This window comes from Phoenix dactylifera, chromosome 3 (genome assembly GCF_051530095.1).
Source record: "Phoenix dactylifera cultivar Ajwa chromosome 3, Ajwa_hap1_PhDact_Kaust_v1.1, whole genome shotgun sequence".
Lineage (NCBI taxonomy): Eukaryota > Viridiplantae > Streptophyta > Magnoliopsida > Arecales > Arecaceae > Phoenix > Phoenix dactylifera.
In genome coordinates this window covers 38,883,124-38,895,886 of record NC_143192.1, presented here as the reverse complement: position 1 = coordinate 38,895,886, position 12,763 = coordinate 38,883,124, and the positions used below count along the sequence as shown (strand labels likewise).

The window sequence follows — 12,763 nt, the reverse complement described above, 5'->3', positions numbered from 1 at the left end:
TATTTAATCAAAATTTTTACTATGAGATTTATTTATTAATGGAACAGATGGGATGATGATATTCTTTGTCCCATATTGAGTACGTCATGATTAAAAAAAGCCATTGGCAGCAGAATTTTGCTATTTAATAACTACATTTCTAAAATGCATGTATTTGGTAAACAAACTACCTACCAAGTTAGAATTATTTGAAACGCCCAAAAAATTAATATGTTTGAAATTTATAATTTATCTAATCAATAATATAATTAAAATTAAATTGAATTACAAAAGGTTTAATTAAGGCATGTGGCTTTTATTCCTTTCACCTAAAGATGAATGTAGAAACAACAATTTCAACTCATAACAAATTTGAGAATAGGATCAAAATACAAGAATCAAACTGTCTAATATCTACAAGATAACTTTGCATCTATTTTTAATAAAATATCAATATGTTGTATGAATATGATATCGACAATAAATCTTATGGAATCCATTTGATATACTAATATATTTTATCATATCTAATATAACAGATATAAAGTGCTCTTCTCAGTTCTACCAAATTCAAAAGTTTTTGCTGTGCAAATGCCTCGGAAGAATTGGAATTAGGCTTACCCGCAAAACATGTTCTAGATTAAATTAGTCGGAGTAACAAAATGTGATTGTTAAAGCATGAGTTTTCCAAGCTCTGAAGTTCCAATGATTGTTATCTATTTCTCATTGAAAAATCTTCCTAAGTATCCATGGAAAGAATGAAATTTGATTGGTTGCTAATTTGTGTTAATCCATCTATAGGGAAAATCAAAAAGTGAAATTTAGGAAGAACTTTGTTGCTTAAAATGACTATATTTATCTATGAGAACAATGTGTTATAGGGTTGTTCATGTGTGTTGATCTTACGGAATGAAATTAAAATGAGCATTCTGACAAAAAGGCAAATATTCTTATGGAAAGTTGGAGTGGGAAATTATAGGATCTGAATTAACAAACTATTTTGGACACAATAGCAGGAATGGAGGAGCAAAAATAGGAACATATAAAGGGAATTCATGGCGGGCCCTGAAACGCATTAATAGCAACATTTAACTAGGTTTGAAACCATTGTAGTTCCATATCTCATATAGAGAACGCAAATCATTTGCAGATCTCAATATGGAATAAAATAAAGTGGCCCAAAATATAATTGAAGTGTTAGTCAAGGACTTTGTTTTCATTTCACACGTTTCTTGGACAATGTCAAGCCTACTTCAAACTTTATTAAGACAGATGATGCTAGAAGCCATGCGGAGTGCTACCTACTGTCTTAATGGAACTTAAGTGCACATTGGCTAGATAATGATCTCCTTTTATTATCGAAATAAACTTGGAGCAGTTTCGGAAATTAAAGATTCTTAGCACAAAAAAGAGTCAAAAAATCTTAATTTTCCACTTCAAAAGACTACAAAGTCAAGATTAAAAACAAAGAGCGAATGTAATTAAATAACTAGCCAAGGACTTGTTACGAGTTTCACATTTCACTAAGATTCTTAGATCCTATGATATTCATCATCCGAGTGAGTGTCTGAGACTAAAATGCATCGAGATTTTAAGATACATCGAGATTTTAATCTATCTCTGCCGATATGTCAGAAAGTTTCGGGGAAGCCCAAATTCTCGGAGATCTAACTTGGGATCGAGTTATTAAATGACAACCAAAATAAAAGGTAACTTAAGATTATCAACTAGTTTTAAACATTACTTTTGAGTTTCATTAATTAAACAATTTATTTAATAAAACTTATAGAAAATATAATTATATATACATTGGCTATATCGTATTGGTGGGACTCTAATATTGATGCAAAATGAGATATTGGTAGAAAAAAAAATCTTGCATTTCACATATTCTCCAGGATAACTAACAAATTTCGCTTGACTACAAAGTATTCATGACAAGACACTACCAAGGTATTAAACTCTCTAGTATTAAAGTGAGTGCCCACCTAAAATTTTCCACTATGACATTAGTAGCAGTTTAACATGCATTGTTGGCCATTATAATGGAAAATAAGTGCACAATAATGGCAATATTCAGATAGAACAGCCCTAACAATTACAGATCTTTTATTTCACGTCACTTAGGCATCGCAAGCAACATAAGGTGGCCTAAAAATAATAAAATTATCAGAGAGGGACTTCGCTTAAATTTTAGACTCACAACTTTCGTGTGCTGAATGCGCGCGTGACCCGGACTCCATCACACATGATTCTCACGGTTCCCCAATCCCTACTAGGGCGTCCTTTCCTTGGTCCCAAAACGCGTTTCCCCACGCCCAAATTTTAAAACCGCCGTCCTGCTCTCCTCCTATAAATAGGACACCCCCTCGTCTCGTCCGTCTTCCAAACTCGTTGAGAGAGGGAGAGGGGCTTTCGCTTCTCCTTTCTCTACTTCTCCCGACTGAGAGCTTCTTTCAACCCCGGTTCACTCCCATGGAAGGGAGCACTCGGAATCCTTCCAGGGTGGAGGGCTCCGCCCGCGCGGACGCTCGCCCCGCCGACTGGAGGTCCGACCTCAACGCCGAGTCGCGGCAGAGGGTCGTCGGCAAGATGTGAGCGAAACCTCCTGTCTCTTCCTTTGGTTTCGATATTTATCTTTCGATTTATTTGTTTCCCTGCTAGGGATTTATGATGGATGGTTTAATGTTGATCTCGAAATCTTTTTTGCCCCTCCCTTCTTCTTTCCATAATTCGGTCCTTGATTCCTTTTATTTGTGGTTTGTCTTCCTGTTTCTAATTTTTTTTTTGATTGATTAGTGGCGCCCTTATGAATGAAATTGTGACATTGATTCTGTTGTGGTTTTGGTGAGGGTGGTCTGGGATAATATGGTTTATTTTTCGAGGGGTGGGCAGATAGTGTTGAAGTAGAGCATGGACATGGAAAAAAACGAAAAAAAAAGAAGAAGACCCATTAGGGCTTTTCAGCGAAAGGCGAAGACTTGTTTTTCGCCATCTTTGTGTTTGCTTCCAGTATTCTTAAACCCTTGTCAATGGGAGGTGGTGACACACAACGACCAATCCTGAAAGACCACTCTTTCGTCTAAGGATGCCTAACCGCCACACCGATCATTCGGGGGGGGGGGGGGGTGGGTGGGTGGGACACTGCGAGGTGGGTAGTTTATCTGGGGCGGATGCCTCCTAAAGAGTAACGGAGGTGTGCGAAGGTAGGCTCAAGCGTTGATTCTGCTAGTCAACGAAAAGCAAATACAATACAAGTACGAAAGGAGCTAACCAACCAAGCTCGGAAATAGGGAAAGACTACCTAAAAACTCCTCCGCTTGTACGCTGCAGGTGCTTTCCTTTTTTTTTGCAGCGGGATTTCGGGTGAGGTACGGTGTCCGGTTCATTCAACCTATTCTTTGTTGGTGCTTGCTCCGATTCTATAAAACCGAGACTCCGAGACCTACGAACCCGCCTCGGTGCGGGAGCCGCTCGCACTTTGTTCAAAAACTTAACGGCAACGCTCATGGCAAAGTGGATGGTTCTGAAAATCAACCACGAGTTATCAATTTGACCTGTCCCTTTTCCCTTTGTTATGAGAAGTTGTTTTGTGCTGTTTATGATAACAGCTGCATGTATAGGTTCATCAAATGCATAAAATGTCAGTAGAAAAATTAAAGAAGGATAAGGGATGTGAAAGACCCTATTTAAGCTATATGAAAGACCCTATTTTAGAACCCTGTGGACAAGGTTATACTCTTGAAGGGATCCATGTTAGGATTCTAGAGTAAATTCTGTATTACTTCTGTTTATTTAATAATCCTTTTCAAGAAGCACATAGGCAAATCTTCTTTGAAAAACTTGCTTTGTCATATACTGGGGGAAAGCCAAGATTTTGCCTCGGGGAAGGAGGCAAGGTTAGATTGTCAGTTCCTGCCATGTCTACTAATAATAATGCTTTGACACATCTATTTTAGTATTCATATGATATTCAAATCATGATGATTTAGGCCCAATTCCATAGTGCAGTATTAAAAAAATCATGGATTTAAGAAGAACAAGTAAGTTCATAGATGCTAGAAAAAGAATTGAATTTGCGATGATTTGGAGTAAAATCTTACCATATTTATATAAAGTATTTTTTCAAATTGTGAAATTTTAATGATCATATTATTTATTTTTTAATGTGATAAAGTACAAACAAAGCTTTGTCTATTTGCTAACAGATTACATCATTAATCAACAGCAAAGCAAAATCTATTTAAAGTGCTCTCTCTAAGATTATGATCCTAATCGAAGCAAACATTCTTCACAATCAAACAATTATTATTAGACACCAGTACATGGAAGAAGAGAAGAATTAAGCTCTGTTTGGAAGTGCAGGCATAGGATGTTCTAGGATAAGTTCTCCATTTAGCTGAAGATAAGGGAATGGATAGTGATTGGAGAGAAGAAAATCAATGAGGAAGAGCCCTTCCTTGGTCTTCGGAGATTGTAATCCAGAAAATATAGAATACCGGATTCCATTTAAAAGGCGGTTTCCACTGTCATAATTTTTCTTGAGTTTTGTAATCTTAACTTTCCATATTAGAAAAGATTCTTCCTTCCCATGAAATAATTAGTACTTAATGGTAGCCTTGTAGAGGAACAATCCATGGATTATTTATTGAAGCATCCAAAGAGCCCTTAAACAAATAATCATAAAAGAACGATACATTTGATGGAAATAAATAACTGAGCAAGAAAAAAAACAGTCATTTGTTATGACCAAATAAGTTTAAGGAAAAAATGAAACATTATACTTCTTGCGAGGGGATCATCTTGGCCACTGAATAGGCATGAAAATAAGAAAGCCAAATAGGATCGTCTTTCAGTACCAATTCCGGCTCGACAACATTGAAGCAGTCAAGGGAAAGGCCTCTTCCTCACCCTCACTGCCTTCCCACTTGGGATAGATTTCGTTTTCTGCTCTCTCGTGCCATTTGAACTTCTGTCTTGTCTAGCTTTAAACAGTTTTTTTTTAAAAATTAGTTGATATAGAGATAGACATTTATACAGAGAGGAGCTAAAAGAGGGCAATTGGTTTGGATGGAGTTGTGGAGATGTGAAATACTGGCAAAGATATCTTTTTCTTCCTTTATTTGATTACAGAGAAAAAAGAGGGTATGGATTAATATATTATAGACTACAAAGTTTTTAGGAGGGTTCGATGGAGATTTATTGCATGGTTTTTCTAATTAAAATTAATTATGACATAAGGATGAGAGAAGATAGAGTAACTAGGAGGGGCCAATTTTCTCATGGTAGTGGGATAACAAATTTTCACCAATTTTATGAGTGGAGTGGGGCCAACACCAATATTTGCACTTGTACTTACCATAAGGGAATCAAAAGGAACCCCAAAATTTTGGGGTGCCATGCCCCTCTCCCACCATGTCCCCTGGCTCTACTCCTATCTACATGCTGGACATTTGGAGACCACATGCTGCTAAGGTTAAAATTTCTACCTATATTGCACTTTCTTCTTGAAAGGTGCTATATCCATTTATGTTGTTACATGTTGATGTGTACACTTAAGTGCATGTTTATACAACGCAATTCATAAGTCCACCATCTTGTGTAGCCACTACTATAGATGGTCAGTTCTATCTTATAGAGGATATGGAATTTTGATTTACAAATTGGTTATGATAATGACAAACAAACATCATTCTGTATTAGGCAAGATGTTAAAAGTCTAGATAAGTTTTAACCAATGACCTTCCCATAATATGTCTATTATAAGAGCTTTCCGGAGTACCATTATTATGCATACAACTATTCGAATAGGTAAATTAGTTTGAAAATGGTTGTATCTTTCCCTGTAATTTTTATCACACATGTTGTGATTGTTTGTATTTTTATATGTTTAAAATAGTAGATGAAATGGGCACTGTATCAACATCGTAGGTTAATTGAAGAGAATATATCATATGCTAACATCTCCTACAAAACTATTGTGTTTATGTAAACGTGCTGGCTGGTATGGATACCTCATCGAATTTTCTTACTCGCTCCATCAATGATTATATTTTATTGGCTTGTTAATTAAATCAAGTCTTTAAGATATTACTTCATGATGATCTCATGAGTATGACATTCTTGTTATGACCTATCAAATGTCTCACATACCTCTATACGTTAGAAGCAACAAATGCTTAGGTTGCTGTTGCTAAGCTATTACTGAACCATCTTATATACAACTTGGAAAATTTTTTGATGTGGTTTCAAGCTGGAGAAACATGACTTATTTATGGCTTTTTGACTAACAACCACCTAGAGGGCGGGTATTGGTGCAATGGTAAGGTTGCTGCACTATGACTTGGGTGTCATGGGTTCAAAACATGGAAATAGCCTCTCAGCACATAGGGCTAAGGTTATATGCATCTGAACCTCCCCAAATTCCACAGTGGTGGGAGCCTTGTGGTTGAGGACCTTCTTTTAAATTTTGACTGAATAACCACCTATTAAGCTTTTCCATGACCTGTAGAGCAACCTAATAAGTTTTATTGCATGATCTTTTCACTAGAGTGATCTTGATATCCTAGATTGTATGCCTAAAACTTGCTTGATATCTGATATCATCATGCCATCCATGATTTAGATGCTAGTCTGGTAGTTACATGAAGTACTTCTTAGTTATGCCATGCAATTTTACTTGGACATTTGTGGTTGCCATGGATATATATATGTGTAAGAATATGTCACATGTCTGCAAGCTGAAAGATATGGATATATATATGTGGTTGCCATGGATATATATAACTGTAGCCTGGGAGGGTATCTCTTATGCGAAGCGTGTACCTGGTGCCGATTGTGTGTGCCTCAAGGGAGACTCATCCACGGTGATTGATTGGGTACGAAGAGCGGATAGATATGGGGATGGTCACCCATTGATCCGCGAGACCCGCAGACTGGTCTAGGAGTGGGGATCCTTTCAGGCAGTATATGTGTTTCAGGAGGCGAACAGAGCAGCAGACTGAGTTGCCTCATTTGTTGTCCGGAACTCCAAAGAGTTCATCTAGACAACTGCAGTAGATATACCCTCTTTTTTGTATTATTTACTTTCTCTAGACTTGGCTGGCTGTACCCACATTAGAGCCATATGAAATGTCGTTGTTACCAAAAAAAAAAAATTTGTCCACCTAGCTAAAAATAACCACACCTCTTGTTGTGTTCTTACGATAGAAGATAGGATGATCATGCACTTATGTGCTAGTTTAGCACTTTGTGCTCAAAATGATCTAATTTGCCTTGTAGCAGAGGGTCCAATAGCCACTCATGGTGTGCAGAAAGGTATTCTATTATGACATTCTGAAAAGCGTTGAGAGGTTGTTCTTAATTTGCGCTACAGTGAGGCGGAGTTTATGTGCAATGGAGAATCCTTACTGACTCTTGCTTAGGAGAATGGGTGAGATTTCAGTTGGAATCCAGGTTGTAACTTTGCAGGATAGTGGATTGGTATCTTGTGGGATGCAACATTGTAAAGATAGAAGCAAGGTTAGCCGTCATGGTATCGAACCCCATATTAATACCATCCTAATATAGTATCGGTACACTTGATATGAGGGTTAGTTTGGCGTATCAAGTATCTTGTGGGACACAACACTGTAAAAATAGAAGGTTCGCTCTCCGTACTGGTACCATCCTAGTACAATGCTGGTGCGCCTATTATGGCGGTTGGTTTAGCGTACCGAAACTCGGTATGGCCCCCATACTATATATTAGTTGGTACTGGTATGGTATGGTACAGTAGGTATGCATTAGTACCGATCGACACAGTGTACCATGCACAAACTGTGCAGAAGTTTTAGGCAAAAGGTGTATGGTGTGGTTGTCTCATGAAAGAGAGTTTAAGGAACAAGCAAGTAAAAAAGTACTCCATGATTATAAATACTTATCATTTAATTCTTTTGATGCTCTAACAATTAGGATTATATGATTATATCTATACTAGTGTTAAGATGTCACATGTATTCCTCAATGCACTTGGAGCCCATTGATCTGTCTTTATAGGAAGAGTGTCTTGGATAGACTGCCCCCTCTTTCCTTTCTTTTGTCAAGTTTATGAATTCAGGATCATTATATTTACAATTGTACAGGGATAAGGGAGGCTTCGATATATCATGATCCATACCCTAATTAGGAAAGGTCATGGATCTCACATTGAATATTCATGGAGAATTCTGTTATAGTGTTGTAGTTTTTGAAGATGAGAAAACGAATTTAATTTTTTTTCTCTCTTCTTTCGTCTATAGCAAAGTGGATCTTCATGTTATCTGTGATTTGGTCATTAAGCTAGAGAAATTGTTGCTACCTTCATCTGTGAAATTGATCAGAATCTCCTACCTGTCGATAAGTCGATTTTCTCAGAAGCGACATCCATGTCTGGTCTAACCCTATTTTAATTCCCATCAAAGATGATATAAATATAGCATGATGCGGATTATGTTGTATTTTTTAGATTGATGGGCATCAAATAAGGTTTAGGCATATGAAAATGCACTAGAGATGAGGATGTTAGGGTGAACTTCTGGTGAATCTAGGACCAGCTCAGGATGAAGCATGTCACTGTTTATGAGCTACAGTGTTATAGAATGAGGTATATCACTTTCTAAGATAATACAGAACGACTGGGATTCTTTTTCAAAACTCCAAAACTGAACTGAATTGAGGCTAGTTTTGCAGTTTTGGCAGAAAATGACGGGGCCAAATCCATAGTGTATGCTGTATATGAAGTACGTATGCCAAATTTTTGCTCTCATCTTTTAAATGTTCAGAAGCAGTTTTCAGAAGATATGGGAGCACTGCATTATTACATTGCAAGGAGATACAGATTTACGTAAACTTTTTGACATATGCCCATTTATGGTGAAACTTAGGCATTTCATTGTTGATGAGTCAATATGTGATCAAATAATAAACTTACACTTTAAGGGGAATCTTTTATTTGACATCTTACATATGTTTATGCTTGAAGCTACTGAAAAAATACACCCAAAGTTCCTGATAAATAGAATATGCGTTATGATGATATCTAGCTTACTTATTTTTATTATTTGTCCATCTGACATCTTTTCTTGTTCTAATTGACCATTCTATGTTTCAGTAATTTTCAATTGAAAATTGTTCAAGCTGGAACTCATTTGGTCTAGTTGAAACTGAAACCAAGAACTCAAGCTCTGTATTGTAGTTATATGCAATTAAAATTTGTGGAATCACTATGATGATAACTTCTGGTTGTTTGTTTGTCAATGTGAAGCCTGAGAAAATTGGGAGGAAGATTATACATTGTTTTTCTCCCTATGGTTTTTCATTCTAACATTTGAAGGGTGAAGAATGCATAAGGCCTGACCCTGCTTATATGTGGTAAGGCTTTTTGGTTATCACATATATAAGGTAATAGACATCTCACTAGTATAGGCAGTTGCTTGAATACGTGTTGCTTATGGTTAAGTGTTGCTACTTCTTTGATTTATGATACTGCTAAAAGATGACACAGTTTGTTTTATTGTTTTCCTTTATCAGCAAGTTTCGATATTGAATGCATTTTACATATTGGTCCAGATTCCAGGGTAGCTGCAAGCAACTAGTATAAACATGTTGATCTGGTGATTTAGGTCAATATGTTTACACTCACAAGGATGCGTAATTACTTGTATTTTTTTCTTTTTCCCCTGTGCAGATTTTCCACGCCAATATACTAGGAAAGTAGGAATGCTATACTCTTTAGAAGACATTATGTCACTTTTCCTGACTGTTAGATCAGTATAAAATCAATTTTCTTCAATATTTTCTGATGTTCATCATGTCCTTTTTACAGATTAAAATTTTCTTCATTAATTTTTGTTGATAATTTTTTCAGCCACCTGTAGCTTCTGCATAATGTTTTGATCAATTAATTCTATTTTTTCTTTAAATGCACAGAATCAGCTCTCTAAAGAAACACTTCCCACCAGGTGCTTCTGAGGGTCTAAGTGATTTTCAGAAACTTGCTGTTCGATTTGAGCAAAAGGTTTACGCTGCAGCTACTAGCCAGGTTTGTTCATTTGCTTTTCTTCAATCTTTCTTTGCTTTTTGTTGCAAGATAAAGTGGCCAGGTAAAGACATATCCAAAACCATTACCTGATTTACCGTTCCTGCTTGTTATTTAGTTCTTATGGAAAATTAGATTCCATGCATAAAATCTGGCAGGGTTTGCTGATAATTTTGTACGTACAATATGCATGACAAATGCTCATGTTAAGGTGACTGATTAACTAAGAAAGCTTAGACAAAGGTTGAAAAGATATATGATCTTTGTCTAAATAGTTTGACGAATCAGGCAATCTCTACTAGGATAAACTGTAAGGCATTGGAGTCATGTTTGAAACCCCTTCAAGGTTACTATTTTCCATTCTTTGATCTCTAAGAACTTTGTTTGAGTTGAACACATCAGTGAGCAGTCCTGCTGTGGAAAACATTATATTGGTTTTAGGGGTAAGTATGATGCTGTTGCAGCAAAATAGCAAGCAGGGAGACTAGCCATATTTTATGGAAATATCCCATGAGAAAAACCCTTTCTGGAGCATTGAAATCTAAATTTCACTGAATACTATCTCCTTACGTCAATTTCAAATTTAAATTCTAGAAAAAGAGAATTTGGTACCCAGGTTTCTGCTTTCTCCTTCAATTGAAGGTAGTTGTAATTTGACTTCAAATTTCAGCATACATGTAAATTAGGGGATCTTGTATGCAAACTTTCTGTTCTAATTGAGTCCTCACACCCAGGGGATGCTGTGCTTGCAAAAAAGAACACTTGCATTGCTACTGCTCTTGATGGTGTTCTTCTCTGGATTAAAACTTTCAACCTTGAAAGATCAAATAAATAGTGAGGGGAGCTCTTTTTTGAATGAGCTCTAGCATAAAACTACAATCGATTGACTCCAGCAATGAAGGTTTGGTGACTTTGGCCTCACCAGTATAGGCGTTTTTAAGTAAGATTCGCTATACTAGTACCGGACCCCATACCGGTGCCACATTGTCATAGTGTCAGTATGGTATCGTAAGCGGTACGTCTGATGTACCGAGTGTCGGTACGCCACCGGTTCCAGTATCGGACTGGTATGGCACTGTACGGCATGCCGATACTGTCCAGTGTGGTACGATACAGCATATTATGTTTTTAACAACAATGAAAGGCAAGGAGGAAACTAAAACTTTGTTCTCTACTATTTAGATCGAGAAGGTCTCTATGAGGTAATGCATAGACATCAGCAGCTAAAAAAGAATGACCTTCTTGAAAAAGAATGACATTTTTCAAGAAGGTCTTTATGATGGGAGCTCTTTTCGTAAAAAAAATAATATGATGACAGGAAGAAGAATGACCTTTTACAAACCACCTTCTTCCTACTCCAAGCTTCATTATAACTTTCAGACATATTTGAACTTTCCAAAACAAGCCAGTTTGTATCATTTCTTGAAAACTTACAGCAGAAAAGAAAAGAAAATATAGAATAATTAAGTAAAAGACTCCAGTGGGACCTCATATCTCGAGGTGATGTGTGGGATGTTTCATTTAGCCGGCTGCTATGTGGGCACACCATGGTGTTTAGCCTTTTATTTTCTTTTCCGCTTGATAGACATCAGCAGAATGTAAGTCCCATAGGAATGTATTTGGTTGAAGGGGGATAAAAGTTATACTTTTTTCGGGTAATGTTTGGTGTAGCTTAAGAATTGTACTTTTGCAACTTTTTGAAGAAAAGTACTTCCTAGAAAAAATGTGCTTGGTAACAATATCTGAGAAATGCTTCAACAAAACGAAAAATCAAACAAAGCGTTTTAGAGAAGATAAGAAACCTAGCTTCAGGTTCCTTTTGGGAGAAGATCTTATAAATTAAAAAAAAAAACAGAAGCAACACTAATAGAGATAGTTTAATAGAATTGATATCATACTAGAAACTAGGAATTCGGGCATAAGGCATAAAAATCCAATAGGGATAGTTTGGAAACAAAACACACTTAAAATAAATATTTAATTGAAGCACATTAGTTTGTAGAAATGGAATCACCAGCATATATGGACTTATGGTCCCTTTTTTCTAAGTCTTGCTTCAAAGCAATGCCATGTGTTCCCTCGAAGTCTTATCAATGCAATGAAGTCATGGAGCCCGGGTTTATCTAAAGTCACACCTTGTGTCCAAGAGAGAGCGTTTGTGTGCGTGTGTGTGTGTGAGCGAGAGAGAGAGAGAGAGAGAGAGCTGCTTAACATCTTTGGCTAGTGTGTATAAAGAGAAAGAAGAGAGAGAGGCACATGATCCTAGAGAGTAGGTGTATAAATGGTATCTGAAAATCCAATAACTCGATCTAAATATTTTACAATAATGGGGTATGGATCCATTTAAGTTTTCTATAACCTTATTGGAATGAAGTCGATTTCCATATATAGGATCCAATTTCTTATTGGATCAAACTTGGATGTAACTATTGAGCTATATTCAAATATGTTGTGGTTCAAATTTGGCCCGAGGGTGACCACGTCGGGGGAGTCGAGGGAGCTACTGGCCGGGGCGGAGAATGAGGAGAGCCACCTCCCGCGCGACGGCATACCTGCACAAAGCCTCACCGGTGGTTCCGGTGAGGGCCCTTCGACACCCAAGTTAGAGTGGATCTTAGTTGGTCCAAAAGTTCTCTTAGTGTTACCTGATGGGCCTATATATAGTCTCCGTAGAGGTGTCCAGATGGCGGAGGTATGACCTGTCCTCATCATGAGAGAAGATAGGTT

At 37.0% G+C, this 12,763-nt stretch overlaps 1 protein-coding gene across 3 annotated transcripts in view; it reads left to right on the top strand.

Moving 5' to 3' along the window:
* The first annotated feature begins 2,273 nt into the window (after window positions 1-2,273).
* Window positions 2,274-12,763, top strand: part of LOC120109136 (uncharacterized) — a 106,478-nt gene continuing 95,988 nt past the window's right edge. The window contains exons 1-2 of one of the 3 annotated variants that reach the window (XM_089929635.1): window positions 2,274-2,573; window positions 9,928-10,039. In XM_089929635.1, the coding sequence (XP_089785761.1) occupies window positions 2,455-2,573; window positions 9,928-10,039 (231 nt within the window). In that variant the 5' untranslated portion in view covers window positions 2,274-2,454. The remainder of the gene's footprint in view (window positions 2,574-9,927; window positions 10,040-12,763) is intronic. The other 2 variants (XM_089929634.1, XM_089929633.1) reach the window with 2 other exon arrangements.